Below are 21,512 nucleotides of genomic sequence, written 5' to 3' on the forward strand. Positions count from 1 at the left end.
AAGGTCATGCTTGACCACCTCATTCCATGTCTTCCTGGGTCTACCTCTACCCCAGATTCCTTCTACTGTTTGGGAGTGGCACTTCTTCCTTCACACATCTCTCCTCATCCATCCATAGTACATGACCATACAGCGCAAACGTCTCTCTTGCATGCCACATCTGATGCTTCTTATATCTAACATTCCTCTCAGGGTACTTACACTCTCTTGTGTCTGCACACTAACATTACACATCCAGTGGATCATGCTAGCTTCATTTCTTTCGAGCCATGTCACAGTCTGTGTCATGCTGAATCTCCCTGAGAACTACGTTAAAGACATATGTATGTGTGGAGTGCTTATCCACTTGCATGTTAATTTCACGAGAAGGCTGTTCCATCGATTGGAAGAACTATGGAGTTTTGTTCCATGGCTTTTTTGTCTTTTCCAGGTTATTTCGCATGCTTTCAACTAAAGTGACATTGAAATCATGTGTAAATAGCTCCTTTCCCCAGAAAAGGAAAGATTTGGCTGCTATTTCTTGCACGCCCTGCTACCACATAACAGGTATTTTGGGTCCTTTATTGCAAATAAGTGTTACATGGTAGCAAGGCATGCTAGAAATAGCAGCCAAATCTTTGGAGGTGAGATATGTTGAATACACTTGAAAAAAAACTTATTTCACACCAAGGTTATGAGTAGGTCTTTTATGAAATATTTATCATATTTTTAAAGTCATATTCAGTTTTAAATATTTTTTAAATATGCCAAAAATATTTTTGCAATGGTATTCACTTGAAAATAATTTTAAAAAACATGAAAATATTGTCTGTTTAAAGAAGGCTAAAATACAAATACTTACTGCACAAACAGCTTACATTTTTTAAATCACATTTACTTAAAAATATTTCTAAATGATTAAAATGTTGTTTAACAAAAGTGAAAATAGAAACATTTCCTGTAAAAAGTTTGTATTGTTTTGTTGTCAAGTCACTGTTTAATAGAAAGATAAGAGCTTCTTCCCTTTTAGGATGAAGATTATTTTTGGAATATTTTCCCATTATGCACTGTTTTAGGTATTTATACCCCAAAACCTTTAATATCTTTAAAACTACTTGTCCGATTTATGCGAAACTTATTTTATTCTGTTTGTATTAACATTTCAGGGTAAACTTAATCTATAGTATTTTCCCATTATACACCAGTTTGCCTGGGTAACATTGTAAGCATGCAGGCAAGATTCACACTGATTTTGAATGTATTATAGATATACATATATCTATGTATGTATATATATATATATATATTATTAAACAATAAAAAATTGGAAAGTCAAATAAGGTTGTTAGAGGTTACCTAAGGGGTATTTGGTATATATACTGTGTGATGACTTAAGTTGCATTTAGATCTGTGGTTAACTTGGAAGGTATGAAAAAAAGCAGTGGTTGCATGCACCTAGGGCCTCATTATACTTATTTAGTATTATTGAAGTGTTATGTTTTAATGTGTGGAATGCTTCTTTTAGGCATAGCTTAAAGGCTGAGTTCTCATCATGTTGTGGAAGCCCTGAATCTATTATGGACCATGATAAGTTATAAGGAATATTCCTATTTTTAAGATGATGTATGTAACTGATGAGGGTTGTGGATTTACTGTGTTTCTCATATTTAAAAGAATTGAGATGTGAAGCATATCTCTGTTTAAAATTTATAGTTGATCCTGTATATATGGTTGTAGAATTGTGTAGCATGTTGAGGACAGTGCATTTGTAAATTATGTTAGACCTTCTGCAATGGGTTTATAGAGGGCAAATGGTCCCAGGGTGGAAATTACATGGTAGTGCATTGTGGGGATTATTCTCAGGAATGGAGGAAGTAATATTGACTCAGGAGAGGTAGAAATGGGGGTAGATTGGTCTATGTTATTAACATTATTATTATTTCTATCGTTGTTATTATTTATACTATCTGCATTTGTCATGGAGTCAGGGTACTGGTACTCCGGTTAGTGTTGTATTCTATGAAGAGGTATGTTTTGAGGTAAATAGTATATATAAATATACATACACACACACATGCGCACACACACACCTTTACCTACACATATAAAAATACATTCACTCATTTCACCTCTAGCACACACAGACATCTGCTGACAGGCCAGTGCATGTGTCCACACATACATCCCTCAAGTATCTGATGCTCTTGGCTGACGATTGTTATCTAGCCACAGTTGATTTCTTATTTGAAGTCAATGGATTCATACATCCACAATGTATTTGTGGACATTTTATTTGAATGAATAGTCAGAGGATCCCTAAATAGATGCTATTTGGTGAACTTAAGCGAGCTTTTCAAAAACACACTGCCAGTTCAGTGAATGGGGGGGAAAAATAATTTGAAATCTTGCATCAACAAATTCAAAATAATTCATGGGAAGCCATGTAACAAAAAGACAGCATAATTCAATTTGCCAAAACAAATAAATTTTTGAAAATAATTATATTTGCTCTGCAGGTATCCATACACCTCATATTGAGTTCTCTTGGGATTTTGGTCTCCATCATTAAATCAAGTATTTTCATACAAAATACATGCATGCATGTGTGAATACATGTGCATGTGTATTTATATAGCAAGATTATGTGGTAAGAAGTTTGTTTCTCAGCCACATGACTCTGAGTTCAACCCCACTGCTTTACACCTTTGGCAAGTGTCTTCTATTATAGCCCTTGGCTGGTCAAAGCCTTGGTTTTGGTTGACAGAAATTGAAAGAAGTCTGTCTCATCATCATCATCATTATTTACACACACACACACACACACGTATGTGTGTGTGAATCAAAACAAAGAGGGATAAATATGGGATTAGTTGTCCCAGGCAAAATACTTCTTGACCTCTCTATAGGTAGTGTGAGTGTATGTGTGTGTATATACATGGTGCACAGGCTATTTGAGAACATAATGTTTTTGAGTTATTACTATTTTTAAATTAACACCATGTTGTTTATGTTTCAACAATTATAATGGAAGACACTCAGCTTGCACAAGAAATGAATAAGCATTCTGTAATTGTCGCCTTAAAGGCTGAGTACAGTGATTTAGAGAAAGCTCAGTTTTAAAAATTGCCAGATCTTTCATCTACAAAGTTTACAAGGAGTTAGAAGCCTCAGCTAGAAAGGTATCACTGGTATCAAAATGGAAAAAGCCTTTTCAATTCTCTGATACCATCAGAACACCTGAATTTATTCAACAGTTCTGCAGATAATTGATGGAAATACTAGAAAATATACGAGGTCGGTTGTAAAAGATCTCTATATGTTAAAAGAGACAGTCAGAAATGTTGTCTATGAAGACATCTGGTACAAGTCTTATATGATGAGAAGTCAATTCATGTCTGCAAAAGAAAATCATTTGATTGGATCTAAAGAGCTATTAAACAAAGTTAAAAATCCAGAATAACATGACATGATTTAGTTTTTCTCAGGTGAGGATAACTTTGACTAGGACCAGAAGGTTAACAGAAAAATGACAAATGATTATGTTCAGACCCTTCTGAAGTTTCAACAGTCATGCACATAAAATTTCCTGCTACTATCATAGCTTTTAGAGTTGTTAGTAATGAAGAGAATGTGATGCTACCTCACTTCTTTCCTTAAGGCCTTAGAGTTAACTTTGCTAGCTGTATTGAAACATTTGTCAAGCCCTGGAGAGACAGAGTATGCAATTGAAGGCTGGATGTGTTTCATCAGGACCTTGCACCATCACACAAGTCTCAAGCAATCCAAAAATGGATGGCTGACAATTTTCATGATCCCACAACCCCCAACATTTGGCCTCTAAACTCATCAGATCTCAATCCATTAGACTGCTATGTGTGAAATAGTGTTGAGAAAGAAGTCCATCAACATCTCCATAACACCAAAAATTCTAAGAAAGACACCACAGTCAGAATAATGTCCGATATAAACCAAGACGATTTAATTTGGGCATGTAGACAATACAGATCTTGCATAGAAGTAGCTATTGATGCTGAAGCTGACTGCATTGAATGAGATTATAAACAAGATAATCTAGTACAAATTATTTCATTTATAAAGTTGTTTTCTGTTAGTAAATGTATGTTTTTTCTGAAAAAAGTTTGTCCTCAAATATCTTACACACCTTGTATATATCATCATCATCATTTAACATCTGTTTTCCATGCTGGCATGGGTTAGACAGTTTGACTGGAACTGGTAAGCCAGAGAGCTGTGCCAGGCCCCAGTCTGTTTTGGTTTGGTTTTTATTGCTGGATGCCCTTCTTAATGCCAACAACTCCTAAGAGTGTAATACACTGGCATGGAGGTCTTTTATCAGTTACAGACACAAGTGCCTTTTATGTGTCACCAACAGGTGTGATTTATATATATATACTAGCAGTATTGCCCGGCGTTGCTCGGGTTGGTAAGGGAAATAACTATATAAGCATTTTTAGAGAGTTACTTCCCTTATATAATAGCAAAAAATGCATTAAATATGGGAAAAAATGATGGTAAATTTTTTTTAAATCGTAGACTCATCGTAGACATGCGCTAATACCCAGAAGGGCTCGATATGAATCACGACTATAAGATACCCACTTTTGGTTACACTGCACCGCAAAATGTGGGAGTAGTTAGGAATCTAAATCGTAGGAGACAGACACACAACTTCACTTTTATATATAAAGATATATATAGGCATATATCTATATATGTATGTGTGTTTGACTCCCATTAATGCTTAACAGCTGGAGTTGGTTTGCTTACATCCCTATAATTTAGGGGTTCAGTTTAAAGATACCAATAGAATAAATACAGGGGTTAAAAAGATAAGTACAGGGGTGGAATCGTTCAACTAAAAGCCTTCAAGGTGGTACCCTAGCTTGGTTGCAGTCCAATGGCTGAAACCAGTACAAGATAAAAGATATATAAGAGCATTGCTATCTTTGATAAAATAAGTGTATATCTTCTAATGTAATTGATTATATTGCCGAGTGTCACAACATGGCTCACCTCAAAAGCATAATAAAAGAATAGGATGCCTGGCAGATTCTCATATCATCATAGAGAAAACATAATTTTATTTTAATTATAAAGTACTTCAAAACAGATGATTATATAAAAATAATGTTTGTATTCGCTCTTAACATGTTCCTGCAGATTTGGATGTGAATATACTTTTTGCTGTTCGATTTCATCTGTGGAGTACTTCTCTCTGGAGATGAAATCCAAAAGTGACAAGCATATTCAGGTCCAACTCTGCTGGAACATGTTAAGAATTAATATATATATCATCGTTTAGATTGTCAAGATTTTGTGTACTCAAAATAATTTAATATATATAAGTAACTTCATTAAAATTTTTTCTTATTTTTTGTTGTTGTTATAGAAGACAATCCATCACAGATTCAAAAGCAAGTGGGAACCAATGCCAAGGAAATTGTACTCCGTGAATATCAAAAAGAATTGATTTCAAAAGCCCTTTTAGGGAAAAACTGTATAATAACTGCACCGACAGGAAGTGGTAAAACATTTATGGCTGTGAAAATTATTGAGGTGAAATTAATTTTTTTTTTTTTGAAAAAAAAAAAAAGAAAAATGTGTAGACCTATGATAGATGTCCAGCCTTGATCAGTCAATCTTGTTTTATTTAAGCTTAGTTTATCTAGAACTACATTATGCTGTAATATATCTGCCTTTCTTTTGAGATGTTAGGGTGTGATTTGAAGGAGGTTTGTCAGTTGGGATCCTCTTTTTCATCCTTCAACATGCTACGAGCAATAACCAAAATTCTCTCAAACTACACATTACTACTTTGAGAAAAGAAAGCACATTTGATCACGTATTTTTAGAATTGCAATGTCCAAAAGAAGGACATAGTGGACTGCTTTTCATAGGTGTGCACGGTCTGGCCTGATCTGGGGCGAAACAATAGCAATAATAGAAATATAATCTGATTTTCAAAAATCATCTGATTTTTTAGTTAGAGCAGTGGTTCTTAACCATTTTTTATCTGTGGACCTCTTTGATTACCATTTTATTCTGGTGGACCTCTGTAGCCAAGCCATTCAATGTTTAAAAACTAATTTTATAGGTAATTTTTTCAAATATCCTATTTTGTTATTCACTTGTATAGGTTGAATTATGTAAAATGTCAGAAAAAGAAGCCTAGTTGTTTCTTACAATAAATATAAAGCAACATTTTTTCATAGACCCTTAAAATACTACTGTGGACTCACTGTACTATTTTGCTTGTGTGACCCCCACTCCCGCCAATCTTATATGGATCCCAAGTAGTCAGATGAACCTTGGTTGAGAAGTCATGTGTAATATTGATGCTTTTTACATAAATTATTATTTACTCCAAGAAAAAAAAAAGGAGAGTCTATTGCTTACATTGTAATTCATAGTGTTGTGGTTAAATGTGGTTGATGAAGACCTTGAATGTTTGCAGATTGATTCCTAGAGACAAACCATGTGCAGTTAGTGGTGGGTGAAGTGAGATACAAAAGATACAGATCTTGAATGGAGGATTAATTAATATGGTATTCATAGAGTAAAATGCAGAGGAAGGATGAGAGGATTGAGCTGAGTGCATTAGACAATACACAGCTAGCTACATCAGAGAAGCATGGCAGAAGTAATGGGAGCGGGATAGTCTATTTTGGTCTGTTAGTGTGTTGGAAGTGGGTTTAGTCTGGGTCTGTCTTCATTAATTTAATCCATGATCAAATATGTTTGAACTGTAACCATCCAGTCTTATTTTCAGACATATTTCAGACTACACTATCCAGTGTGGCCTGCTTTGTTTAAGAAAGTAGAGGGATTTAAGGGAGATTTGGCTGTTGTTTCTTGCATGTTGAACAACTACACAGAGGTCTTTTTCTTTGACTTAGTGTATTGGTAATATATGTTCTATTAATCAATTAGAAAACAATTTTTAGGTATGTGGTCTAGAATGTTTGTGTATGTAGTATCATCAGTATTCCATATAAGTGAGCAGTACTTCAATGTGAGACTCTAGTTGTATTTGTAGAGTATCAGTAATTGTCCAGAGCTGTAATAGTTTCTGAACTTGAAGAGCAGAAAGCCTAGTCCTCTGGATGCTGTTTTGGCTTTGTTAACACATGTTTTGTCCCTATTAGAGATCTTTCGATAATTGTGATATCTAGCATTTGTGAATGCATTGCATTGTATCTATGATCAGGATACTTTACCTTCAGTGCCCTAATTACTTATCTCTAAACAGGTAAGTAGCTGCAATATGAAACTGATGAGTTGTTTGTTGGCTTGAAGGGCTGGGCTCGTTTCTTCTTTCTGATGAAAGCTACTTGCAATAGACCAGTTATGATAGAGGGGGACATTATTTCTCATCTTCATAATGCTGTACCAAATATAGATAAGCATAGCTCCTCATAGATTCTTGTAGGAAACAGGGTCATTTAAGAAAATAAATGAGACAGGATAATTGTGTTTTTAATGAATGTGAAAAACCATTTTATTGTTAATGCCATGATAATCACCCCTCAACACACAACTGAACCTACTCATCAATAATTCTTCCCATAACAAACATTACTAAGCGAAAAGACAGCATCATATGTTAAACTGATAATAATAAAGATTTATAACATTGGCATGTAGCCACTGATTTTGACTATTGGAACAATTGAAGCAGATCCTAGTACTTGATTTGTAATTATTTTAGATTTTAGTGCTCCTATGTAGATGAAAGTTAGAGTTAATCTAGATGGAATTTGAAGACAGAACAAACAGGAGATATAGCTAAATGCCATAAGGCTTTTTGTCTGTCACTCTTCAATTCACCCTCTAAATCAATATACCATCCATGATTCTTATTGTGCAGAGCTGTATAGCTACTCACAATTTAGAAGAGAAGGTGGAGCTGGAAAGTGTTTAAAATAGTGGTGAATATGTGTCAGAGTAGCCCTTTAAAGGATGAAGTGGTTAGAAATGAGTTGGGTAGAAGGACTAGGAGTATAGATGGGTGGAGATTGCAAGAGTATGGAGGGGTACGGATGGGGGATGGGAGATGGGAGGTAGGTGATCACCAATGATGCAAGAGTTAGGGGAGAAGTTGGGGATTAGGAAATGACTAACAGAATGGGGCAGCAGAATCGTAATGATGATACAGGATGAAAAAAAGTGACATGATGTTGAGTAGTTTGCAGGAGTGGATAGGGGAGAGAGAGAGAGAGAGAGAGAGAGAGAGAGAGAAAGAAGCATAGTGCATGAGGATAGTGGGGCAACATAGTAGGGGAAGAGAGATAATTTGGTGGAGCAATGGAAATGTAAGTGGAGAGAACTGTATTAATGGATGAAGGATGGATAACAAAGTGATTGGAGGCCATTTTATGCTCATACATTACATTTTTGACATGTTATGTATGACTAGATGCTCTTCCTATTGTTAGTCACTATACAGAGTGTATTGAGTGCATACAATGTGCCTGGTTTAAGAATGAGTATAGAAGATGTGTAGTGAGGTAACTGGTAGGCCAACAGCAAAAATGTATGTCGCTGTTGCACTAGAGCACCCACAGCAATGATTTTCTCAACTGCCTGGATAATTTCCTTGAAGTAATCAATAGATTTTTATGCCTAGGCAATCTAAATATTGGGTTGTCCGGAAGATTTGTGCCGATTTATAGTAGCTTACCTTTTGACTTATTTTATAACATGGTTGAGTTCATAAAATAGGATTTGACTACACCTCCATTTAGAGCAAAGTTTAAGCTATCTTTTCATGGAAGAAGGTTTATGTTCCTATAACCTGTGTTATTTCTGTAACCCTTTAACATCCTCTTTCCATGCTGGCATGGGTTGAATAGTTTGACAGGAGCTGGCCAAGCAGAAGCCTGCACCATCCTTCTGTGTCTGTTTTGGCATGTTTTTATGGTTGGATGCCCTTCCTGGCACCAAACATTCCACAGAGTGAATAATGCCCTTGACCTTGAGAAAATTATGAACTTTGCCTTTCACTCAAGACCTATCATGATCTCTTTGATCTTATTGACTGCCAGCTCTTTCATTGCAATGAGTGCTGGTTTGTCTCTGTATCAAAGCTGTCAACCCAACTTGCATCACCTGTGCTAATTCTAATGATGAAAATTGGGTGATTGTTAGCATTCTCATAAAGCTCAAAGTATTGGGTTGTCTGGAAAGTTTGTGCCGATTTATAGCAGCTTACCTTTCGATTTATTTTAGAACATGATTGAGTCCATAAAATAGGATTTTACCACACCTCCATTTAGAGCACAGTTTAAGCTATCTTTTTGTGGAAGAAGGTTTATGTTCCTATAACCTGTGTTAATTCTGTAACCCTTTAAAATGGAAGATAAGAAAGTTCATTTTTGGCACTTGATGCTTTGGGAACCAGACAAAAATTGCTGCAGCTCGGCTGGGATGTGTTACCCCATACTCCATATTCACCAGATATTGCTCCTTTGGATTTCCACTTATTCAGGTCTCTGCAGAATAGCCTTAATGGTAAAAATTTCAATTCCTTGGCTGACGTAAAAAGATACCTTGATGAATTCTTTGCCATGAAACCACCTCAATTCTTGGAAGAGGATATTTTCAAATTAAAGGAACGATGGAAACGCATTGTGCAACAAAATGGTTCATATTTGGTTGATTAAAAATGTAATGGCAAATATTTATTGACCTTTTTCTTTCCTTTAAAAATTGGCATGAACTTTCTGGACAACCCAATAAAATTAGGATAAGTGTTCTGAAAAGTACAAACTGGTTGGAAAAAGTTCTGCATTCACTGCATTCATCCTCTGCTCCACCATGGCTTTCCTGCTGCTTCAACATCTTTTTTATCTCTCTCTTTCTAATACTACTCTTCTCCATGTCTACAATGCCTCATCCCTCTTTTACTGATCTTTTCCCCGCAGCTCATCCAACCTTTTGTTAGCCTCTATCCCTGTGTTCCTTTCATCCATCCCTCCACTCACCTAACCACCCATTTTCACCCTTATAACATGGAATAGCACTGGATGCCTCCTCAGTCCATTCTTTCATTTACTTCTCTGACTCACTTTCTCCCGACACTACCCCTCCCTTTCCCCCTTCTTTCCTTTCCATAATTTCCTATTAACTTTCTTGAACTTGTGACTGTTACATCATACTTTGAAGGTTATACATTTGCAATCCAAGAACAGAAGATTTCTACAAAGTACCTAATAAACAAGATATTATTATTGCTCCAAAACGCAACTGAAAATGTTGATTATGTTACATTTCTGTGGAAGACATCACATATGATCAGCAGCTGCTGTGAATGTCATCAAATTGCTACCTCCCAATGCAACATGTTGCATTAGGAGGTAGCACTGTTGCTAAAACAATATACAATGCCAGCCCACCCATCAAAACTTCTATCAAGTGCAAATGCAAATATACAGGGTGTAACAGGTAAATTGGGACAGATTTCAAATGGGTATATTTCTAATTGTATAGATTTAAATATTACCAGCTTCAATAATTGTACTGTTTTGTATTTCAGACAGCAGGATGCACAGTTGCTCCTAAATACAAAGACCCACCCTGGTGAAGAATGTACCCCTCAGCATAGACTAGTTATTAGCGACTTTAGACTCCAAAAGGATGCCAAGAAGTAAACCAATCTGGAAAAGAAGGAGTTGGAACCTTAAGGACCCTTCATATGGTCAGAGATTTAGGGACATCCTAATTGAGAAATTTGATGAAAGGGAGGAGGAGCTACAAATTTGTGACATAGAGGACAACTGAGAATTCCTGAGGGACAACTTGCTGAATGCCAAAGTCCCATCCAGACTTAGGGCAATGTTGTGGTGGAACGATGCAGTAGACAGGGGTATTAGAGCTAAGAAACAGGCTAGAAGAATGGGGTAGCAGGGAGCTGTATCAGATTGTGAGAAGGGATGCTAGGAGATAAGTATAGCTAGTCAAGGTAGAAGCAGAAAAGATGAAATTAGCCTATGTTCAATGCCTTGAGGACCAAAGAACTGAAGTATTTTGGATTGCAACACAATGTGTGAGAGAAAATCATGATTTCATAGGAGAGAAGTGTGTCCTTATGGATGATGGTGCATTTGCATGTAATGATTCTGCAAAGAAAGAGGCTTGGAAATGCCATTATGAAAGAATGCTGAATGTAGAGAATGGGTAGGAGGAGGAGAGTCCGCTAAATGTTGACCCAGTTGATGGACTGGCTACCTGAATCAACAGTTCCATTGTAGATAAAGCAATTAAGGGTATGAAGACAAGAAAAGCTCCCGTCCCATCAGGAATCACCACTGAGATGCTTAAAATATCTGGCATCTGATAGTGTGGGTTATGGTACAGCCTTCCAGCATACCAGCTCTGTCAAACCATCCAACCCATGCCAGTATGGACAACAGACGTTAAATGATGATGATGATGATAATGTTGAACAAACTATGAATGTTAAAGAATTAAACTGAAGAATTGTATTTGAAATTATTCTACACCAGCAAAAGTGTTGGGGAGATTGTTAGATGTTCAAAGAAAGCCTCACGTTCTTTGTAGTGACTGAAAATGCACATCTCACTCCTTAACAAGACTTGAAAGATCAATTGAGTCAAACCCATCAAATTTGATGGCAAATTTGGCTCAAGATTGAGGAGTCAGTAAAATGACCATTTCTAGGGTTGTGAGACAAGACCTCTATATGAAATTGTATGTAAGGAGACACTGTAACATCCTAGTAACCCACTTCAAAGCCATTTAAGCTGAAAGAAGTCCCAAACTTCTTAGTCCATCTGAGACATCATGGCAGGGATGTCTGCATCTCTGTTGATGAAAAGAATATCATGATGGATGAAGTTGCAAACCATCAAAACTCACGAGTGGTAGTGTACGATCCTTTGCAAATTCTTTCAGCTATGCATAGCAAGAATCTGGCTTCCATTATGGTCTTTGGAGCTGTTGCAAGTGATGGGAAATTGTTACCACTTCATTTTATTGAAGCAGTTCTTAAAATCAATACAGCAGAATATCTCAAAATCTTAGAAGTTTTATTGCTTTGGACTAGGAATCATTATGATGCAAGTTGAGTCTTGTTTGTAAAAGACTCTGTACCAGCACATTCTTTGAAAAGATGCAAGAACTTTTGAAGAAGGAACTTTTCATGTTTGTCCCTAAAGATATCTGGCCATCTAGCTTGCCAGATTTGAATCCGTGTGAGTTTTGGCTATGGGGCACAGCTGAAGCAATATGCGATACAACTTTTCACAACTGTGTGTCTTCACTGAAGACTTTGATCAAGCAAGCATTCAGTAAAATGAAGAAGCAAGAAATAGTTAAGGTATACACATCATTTCATAAATGGATTGAACTGGTAAAGAAAGCAAATGATGGTTACATTGAACTGAAATAGTGCTAAACACTCCAAAATAAATTGGCATAAACATAAAACTTGCAGTGTTTGATTATTCTGAGTTATATCAATTATATTAAAAATATTTAAATGGTCCCACTGTACCTGTTACACCCTGTATATTTGGATATGGTCATTTGGAACCAAAAATAAAGAATATTTATCATCACAGAAGTCAGCTGTCCTACTAATGTGAATATCCCTTTGAAAATCAAATTTAATACACACACATCCACATATATGCACACATGCATGCATACACATACATGCACACACACACTCTCTTTCTCTCTCTGAAAAAAGGACAGCACCGTCTTCCTTGTTAGTGGAACATTTTATATATAATATTATTTTTCTTCACTGTTTTTGTTTTTAAAAATTTATTTTGTTTTTATCTGTTTATTTGCAGGATCATTTTCAAAAAAATGAAGGAAAAGTTTGCAAAGTAATCTTTTTATGCAATCAAACAAACTTAGCTGAACAACAAAAAAATGTTCTGATAGGTGCTTTCCCTGATTTGATAATTAATGTTATTTATGGATCTCCTGAGAGCCAAAGCAAGAAAATGGAATCGTTCACATTGTAAGGTCATATTTTCTTATTTAGTTTTTGTTTCTCCATTTTTATTAAGAATAAAAAGACTATATCAATGCACTAAACACACACACACACACATATTCCAAACAAACACACATGTTCCAAACTATGGATGTGAGAAAGTAATGGGAAGTACTATCAGATCCCATACTTCAATCTCCTAACTCTTGCTTCAAGAAGTTTTACTACAGTTGGGCATTTAAAAGTCCTTAGTCCTGCAACTATCTCAAAAAGGTCTATGAAACCTGGCCAGTTTCTCCCTACTTTCATATATGCACATACATGCATGCACATGCATAAGTGGGTAGATACATGGCTATCTCAGTGTAATTTGAAGACTACTAAAATAATGACAGAAGACAGTTCATTAGGATTAATTGATTAAATTATAACTGACAGTGTTCAATTGCAGATGTAAATTTTACTAGCTTGCATTAAAAAATGATACTCAATAATGGTGGTAAAAACTTAAGCGTAAATGAAAAGGGAAAACAGAATACTCCATACAGAAAGTAGTCCCAAAATATATTTATTAAAACTGAAAATTAAAAATTTCTAACTTGGTCTATAAAATGAAATTTGAGTAATGAAGCTGGAAACCATTAATAAAAATATACAGATAATGAAGAAACAAGGCAAAAATATTCAATTAGGTGCATGTGTGAAGATTAGAATTGAATGATAATATTTAACTGTCTGCATATGTAATGATATTCAATTAAAAGACAAATGAATAAAAATAAAATAAATAACACTCAGATATGACAAAATACTTAAATATTTTTGACATTATTAAGAATTTTATAAACTTTTGAGAGTATGTAAGATATTTCTTTTATGGAATACTGGTCTTGAAGTACACTCAAAACTATAAATAATAGCATGTAAATATTTTGGATAAAAAAAATCAAATCATATCCATAACCGCCATGCGCATCAGAGAAACTATCGTGCTCTTACTTGAGCTTTTTATCAACTTTACCAGCCATTATAATGTGGTTGTTGTCATTTGTTGCTGAGGTGACCAGGAGTGCCTCATAAAAGCAGCCTTTTTGTTCATTCACCAATCCTGATTTACATGGGTTTTGGAACTATGATATTAAAATAAATGTAAGTCAGTAAAAGTGAAAATAGAACAAAATAGTATTAATTACTCTCCATTCATAAAACATCATGCAACATGACAAAAAAAAAGAGAGTGATAGGTAAAATAAAAGCCAAGAATATGATAGGGTCAACAAATTTTCTATGACAAATATGTTTGGTCATGGAGAAGTATTATCTTACTTTGAAACTGGTAAGGGTTGGCTACAGGAAAGGCATTGCAACTTTAGAAAATCTGCATTGATGAATTCCATCCAGCATATGAAGTGTTTAGTAACAGAGTGTTGTAAGTGCTACCCTGGCCGTTTTCGAGGTTAGTATATCATTTTCTTTGTCTCAACATCTAGAATTCGAAAAAGTTGGGAGGAAGAACCACTGAGTCTTACAATAAGGTTGAAAATCTGGCTGCAAAATATTGTACCTCAATGCTATTGACATGACACTCACTCACCCAAACTTGGCCCAGAGAGTTTAGTAACACACCATTATAAGCTCACACACTCAATCAATAGCTTTGGTGTGTTCACTGTATCATTTTTGAGGTGTTATGGTTCAATTTTTTAATATTCCTCATTACCATTGTAACAATAATGGGATATTATCTTACTATCTTGTCTTACTTACCTCTTAAAGATACTTACCTTGATATATTAAAACACAAACAATACTTTTGGGAGGTCTTTGTATGTTTTTTCTAGGTATTATGGCTAAAATATGCAATGCAATAGACTGTTTTGTAGTACCCGTACATTCTACAAAATGAGAAAGATGCAGTCATTGTTTCATCTTTCAGATGCATATATAAATAATTTTACACAGGTGGAATGATTAGAGGAGGTCTTCATGGTCATTTTAATACCAAAACCAGCTTCCTAACTTCATTTTTTGCCGAGATATCGTATTCTGAAAGTTGCAAAACTTTGACTGCATTTTTCTTGGTTTTTAAGTTGTGGTGCTTACGACGGTGTGTTACTAAACACCTCATATGTAAGTGTAGCAAAGTGGATGTTAAAAAGTATATTGATGACAATGATGATGGTAAATATGATGATCTAATTTTTGTGTCTCATTTTTTTTTTGTTTTGGTACAGAAGTAATATTGTTGTTATGACTCCACAATGTTTAGTTGACAACCTGAAGCATGGTAGAATTGAGAGTCTTTCCATTATTACACTGCTAATAATTGATGAATGTCATCATACATATAGCAAACATCCTTACAATATCCTTATGTCAAGATACCTTGATGAAAAATTTGAAAAAGCAAATTGTCAGTTACCTCAGGTAAGTTTTGTATAACAGGCAGATACCTGCCACACACAAATGTCTTTTTGCATTTATGCAAAAAATCAAGTCAAACAAAAAAATGAAACAAAAATAAACAAAGAAAACTCCTGTTTATACTGTACAGGGATAAAGTGTAAGTTATGAAGAGGGCCTTGTAAAAATTAACATCTGTTACGTCTATTTTCTTTTCTTTTGTAAATTAGTTAATAGAGGAGGGACAGCATCTCTAAACTTTTAAGGCTGTCCAAAAGTTAGTGAAATTGATACTGTTGCTGTTCAGTTTAAATATTTATTAGGATGATGTTAGACAAGGAGAGGTGGTAGTGGGGATTTAGATGGTCGTATTTTTGGAAAAATGAACTGAGTAAAGTATTTTGTGTGTGATTAGGTGGATGAAGAGATTTCCTCTTAGGAGTGATAGGAGGAAGAGACAGGTGTACAACATAGACCACATCAGAAAGTGTATGCAGTGACCTAGAGAAGCAGAAATTGAAGCAATAGCATTAGAAAATTCAAAGACTGAAAATACCACATCTTTGAGGAGCTTGTAATTGAAGAATATTGGAAATTGAATTTTTGCTTTTTTTCAAGTAGAAGTGCTTTGTAGAGGATTAGAAATTAGTCAAGGGTGAAGTATTTTCTAGCTCTAAGGAGATGATCTCTAGTTTTTGTGGTACAGTTTTGGTACTGCTGTATCTGAGTTTGCTATGGGAGATCATCAGAGATGGTGAAACCTACCATTTGCAGCATTTTAAAGATTTTAATTGTGTGTTGCTTGTACAAAGAGGAAGTTATGTACAAAAATGTTTGATGTTTGTAAATATAGTGTCTTTGTACTATTGAAAGAGACTTAGATATCCACTTTGAAGGAGACTTTTCTTTACAAAATTTGTGACAGTAGAGATTACACATGCACACACCACACTCACATGGTTTCATCCTTACACATATATGCATACAAACATAAAGAGAGATGATATTTTGTACTATAATTCTAAGGCCTCTTCTCATAGAGTCAGTACAGATCTGATGTGAAGTGTTTAAGTTGCATGTGGATGATGCTTGTCTAAAAGATTAAGGAGGAAATCGAAGAGTGGTATTATCTATATAGGTGTGCATGTGCTGTAAGGCAGACACTGCAATGGTGGGAGTTTCTTGGATTAGAAAAAATCATGTATTTCAAGAAATTTGAGATCGATGGGAGACTATAGGCAAGGAGGTTTTCATGCTGAACAAAAGCAGTGACTTTACTGATACAAAGTGCAACAACATAGCTTTCACCAATGATATTTATGAATGTGACATAAGCAAAGCCAAAATCTCAGTTTTGAATAGTGGTTTTCAGTCAGTGATGATTCTTTATATTGGTTTATGACCATAACTTGCAATGGGAGGAGTAAGGCAACTGAATCAGTTTGAGTAGTTCAAGAGTAGTAGTTTATTGACTTTGGAGGGATAAAAAGTAAAATTGATTTTTTTGTATGTTTTGAATTCTGTATATTAGTTTGGTGCTTTGTCATTTCTAGTATACACTACTAAAATAACATTTCTCACATTAGACTAAGGTAACAGATTTGTTTGTAATAGTAGAGACTATACTGAGAGAGCAGAAGAAGTGGTGATAAGGTTATGTACATTTACATAATCCCATTGTAATGAAATGCAATATCAGATTGAACAACACCTTTGAAATTATGATGTAGTTTTAACTTCAGATTGCATATTGATGAAACTAGAGAGAATGAGAGTATGATGGAGAATAATAACTTTTAGAAGAGCTGATAATTTCATTAGGCCAATATTTATTTATATATATGTATCTGTAAACCTATATCAAGTTATTATATTTGCACATTTGTAAACATTTTAGAGATGTATTCTTGTTTTAAGATGCTAAGGTTTAATTCAAGGGAATTCAGCTACTTTTTCTAGCAAGTCAAGAGACCTAGCAAAAATTGAGGCTCCTTATTGGCTCATGAATAATTTGAAGTCGTAAGAGTTAAGTTGATTGGTGAATTATTATTATTATTATTATTATTATTATTATTATTATTATTATTATTATTATTATTATTATTATTATTATTATTATTATTATTATTATTATTATTATTATTATTATTATATTAGTAGTAGTAGTAGTAGTAAGGAATCAAATTGACATGAATTAACTTTCAGATTTTGTGGCACTTTCTTCCAGGTTATTGGTTTGACAGCTGTGGCTGGTATTGATGTAACGAAAACTGGTAAAAATGCCAAAGAACACATTTTGGAAATTTGTGCCAATCTAGACTGTGATGAATTGTGCATTACTAGGGATAATATTAAAGAGTTATGTGACCATGTACCTGTACCTGTGGAAGGTAAGTAGAAAGTTCTCAGTCATTGCCGCTGTCTTCTTTGTTTACCATTACCCGTTATAACAATAAAAAAAAAAAACGATGGAAGGACCTTCCCAAGCCATAGGCTCATAAGTCTGGTTTTCTAGATTCTGTGACATGTATATTTCTTGCCCTGGCCAAGATGCTGGTCCATCAGAGGGTTACTCTTTTCCTGCTGAGTGGGCTGGGTCAATGGGAAATGAAATATTTTGCTCAAGAACACAATGTATCCCCTGTTCCAGGAATCAAAACCACAATCTTATGATCATGAGTGCAACTAAACCATGCACCTCCACATTTGTACATACAAACTATAGGGTGTGTAAGGTACTTGATGACATACCTTCTTGGGTCTTTGCTGCATTTTTTGCTAACTCTGTATAATCTTTGTTTCAGAAAATTGTAATGGCAGACCCTCAGCTTACTCAACAAATGAAGTGGCATGCTGTTATTGTGGTTATAAAGGCTGAGCATAGCTATTTAGAAATATCTTGATTTTTAAAAGTTGCCAGATCTTTCGTCTATCAAGTTTATAAGGAGTCAGAGACTGAAGATGGAAATGTATTGCCAGTATCAAAGCATAAAAAGCATTCTAAATGCTCTGAAATCATCAGAACACTTGAATTTATCCAGCAAGTTCAACAGACCATTGATTTCGATCTCAGAAAGTCCATGTGGTCAATTGCAAAAGATCTCCATGTGTTAGAAGGAACAGTTAGAAATGTTGTCCACAAAGACATCAGATATAAGTTTCATATGATGAGGAAAGGTCAACTTGTCAGAAAAAGCAGAAGATAATCACTACATCAGATGTAAAAAAGTTTTTAAGTAAACTGCAAAATCTAGCAGAAGAAGATTTGATTTGGTTTTTCTCAACTGGGAAAAACTTCAACCAAGATCAGAATGTTAACAGAAGAAATGACAGATGGTTATGTGCAGACCCTTCTGAAGTTCCAAGTATTATGCATGCAAAATTTCCTGCAACTGTCATGATTTTAGGAGTTGTTAGCAATGAAGGACATGTGATGCCTCCTTACTTCTTTCCACAAGGCCTTAGATTTAACTCTGTCGCCTACATTGAGGTCCTGGAAACGATTGTTAAGCCCTGGATAGATAGTATATGCAATGGAAAGCCATATGTGTTTCAATAAAACTCTACACTATCACACATGGCTCTAATAACATAGGAATGGATGGCTGAAAATTTTCATGGTCACATAACCCTTAATATTTGGCCTCCTAATAACCCAGATCTCAATCTATTGGACAATTACATGTGGAGTGTTGTTGAGAGAGAGGTCAATGAACATGCCCATAACATAAAAGATTCTTTGAAAGCTGCCATAGTCAGAGTGATGTCCAAAATGAACCAGGCCCACTTGATTCGAGCATGTAGATGATTTAGATCTCATACAGAAGCAGTTGTTGAAGCTGAAGGTGGCTTTATTGAATGACATTATAGAAAAGAAGGTTTATTTTTATCCTCAGCATTTTTTAATAAATAAAGTTATTATCTGTTATTATGTATCTGTTTTTTTATAAACATAACTTTGTCCTGAAATATCTTATACACCTTGTCCTGTATACATGCATGCATGCAAGTATACATGGCAAAGTAGTATGCAATGGTGTCACAGTTGTTAAAATTGACTGAACATTTGACAGTAAACATGAGCTGAGCAACTATTCCTTTTGGGAACTATTTTTCTAGCAGTTCCTTCGTTCTTCATGATAGTTGTGAAGGCCTTTTATCCCCTAAAGTTTCACTGTGAAGAAGTTGATTGAAAAGCTTTTGCTTAGAACTAGACATATATTTCAAAATCTCTAATTTAATTTCCAAGTGCAAACTGGTACCTGTATCTAAGTCCTTTGCCTGAAATGCTTAGAGCTGGTGGAAGAAAAACTTATTAATTAATTGAGTTAATGAGATCCTGACTGGATTCTGTTGGTTGAAAAGTGAGCTTCTTATTGTGTAAACTAAATCACAGCATCTCCTGTGTAAGGCAAGGAGTAGAAAAAGATACACCCACTTGCAAAGTTGGGGCAAGAATTTCAGTAGATGGAAAAGACATAGCAAAAAAATTTTTTTTTTTTGTGTTTGTTTATCTTTTTATTCTGTGACAGCAGAGAACAATTGAAGAGCATACAGCTGAGGTATCTGAGCGACAATTATGCAACTATTTTATTGCTGTGAAAGAAAAATTCAAAAAGTCTCACTAGAAATAGTGGTCAAATGTCATTCGTTTCTGCAGCTAATGCTTGGATGTATAGGAAAATATTGGACACAGCATACATCAATGTTGATATTGTTCATAGAAATTACTCCTTCAGTCACTGATAGTAGAGATATGAGACCACTAGTCATTTTAGTTGTTGGGGATTGCCAATTTTTAGTGTGGAGTTTTAGTCATTAATTCTTTGTTGGTTGTACACAATTCTAAGTAAGCTGCATGTGAAAACAAAAATGACCATTCTAATATTTATTTGAGTTTTCATATATTTTATTTAACCTCCATCATTTATATTTACATGTGTACATATAAATAATTTTCTGGAATTACTTTCATGAAACAACAAATGTAATAGGAATCTTCTTTAATACAGTTTACTAGAAAATATTATGCCAGTAGTTCATAGTTACTGAAGACTAAATAAGTAAAATGAGTTAAAGCCATTGCATATAAGCTATGTGTACATGATTCAATATTACCATTCAATGTGGTACCTTTTGTTGAATGTAAGAAACAAGTGGAAAAACAGCAATGTGGCATAGTTTCATATAAAATACCAAGCTGCTTTAGTCTGAGATTGAATTCAGCAGATTTTTATAACTGTAACTCAGATTTTCTGACACCTTTGATCAAACTGTTTGGAGATTAAAAACTTCCTTTGTAGTTTGCTATATCACTCTTTACTAGTAAACTATTGCTGATTGATGAAGCCATATTTGTGTAGGCATCATTGCCTTTTTTTAGCAACACATTGACTTCTATGGCAGTATGGTAGGCCATGGTCCTGAGCTGGATAAAAAAACCTGAGAGTGATGACTCTAAACTTTGTAGGAATCTTGAAGTGGAAATAAGCAGGATTTATGGTACGAATGTAAAAACAGTACCAGTAAGGCTTACAACTTTATACAAAGTTTAAAGAATAGTCAGCAAAGTTCAGTGTACATGCTGTGCAAGACATTTCCAATTTAATAACCCAATTTATGCAGTACACCTTTTGTTTATAAAACTCCTACAACACTAAGTGAAAGCATACCGTTATCCATCCATATACATTTCTCTCCCATAACATCTCACTTCTTTCTGACACACTGTCTAGCAATCTAGGACACCTCGAGTCTCTGGTTTTCACACTGTAAGATACTGGCAAACCTCTTCCTTTCTGCTTCTGCTCTAGCTAGATAAACCTGATTTCTAGCTTTCCTTTTAGTTACCTAATATGGCTCTTTGCTGCCCCCTCTTTTTCATTCTTTCCAAACCCATCTCTTCTCTATTATGACCCTGTCAACCCCACTCTTCCATTACTATGTTACCCTTGGTCAGGCAAAAGCTTTGCTCCAACCACATTTGGTCTGTTACCCTCAGTTGATTGTCCTGTAAGAACTTCCAGTTATATTCTGTTTCTTATGTCACCATCTAATACTAAATTAACACTATCAACACTGTGCATATTTTACACAGCCACTTCCCAATAATATAAAATAACTCATGCTACACCATTACCAT

The 21,512-nt window shown here is 34.9% G+C and overlaps 1 protein-coding gene across 2 annotated transcripts in view; it reads left to right on the forward strand.

Annotated features, from left to right (window-relative positions):
- The window catches only part of LOC115232631 (probable ATP-dependent RNA helicase DHX58), a 146,381-nt gene that overhangs the window by 87,253 nt on the left and 37,616 nt on the right, over positions 1 to 21,512 (forward strand). For both annotated transcript variants that reach the window (XM_029802626.2, XM_036514355.1), the window contains 4 exons: positions 5,390 to 5,556; positions 12,819 to 12,991; positions 15,202 to 15,394; positions 17,598 to 17,760. In XM_029802626.2, the coding sequence (XP_029658486.1) occupies positions 5,390 to 5,556; positions 12,819 to 12,991; positions 15,202 to 15,394; positions 17,598 to 17,760 (696 nt within the window). The remainder of the gene's footprint in view (positions 1 to 5,389; positions 5,557 to 12,818; positions 12,992 to 15,201; positions 15,395 to 17,597; positions 17,761 to 21,512) is intronic.

Source organism: Octopus sinensis, linkage group LG2 (genome assembly GCF_006345805.1).
Source record: "Octopus sinensis linkage group LG2, ASM634580v1, whole genome shotgun sequence".
In the NCBI taxonomy this organism is placed as follows: Eukaryota; Metazoa; Mollusca; class Cephalopoda; order Octopoda; family Octopodidae; genus Octopus; species Octopus sinensis.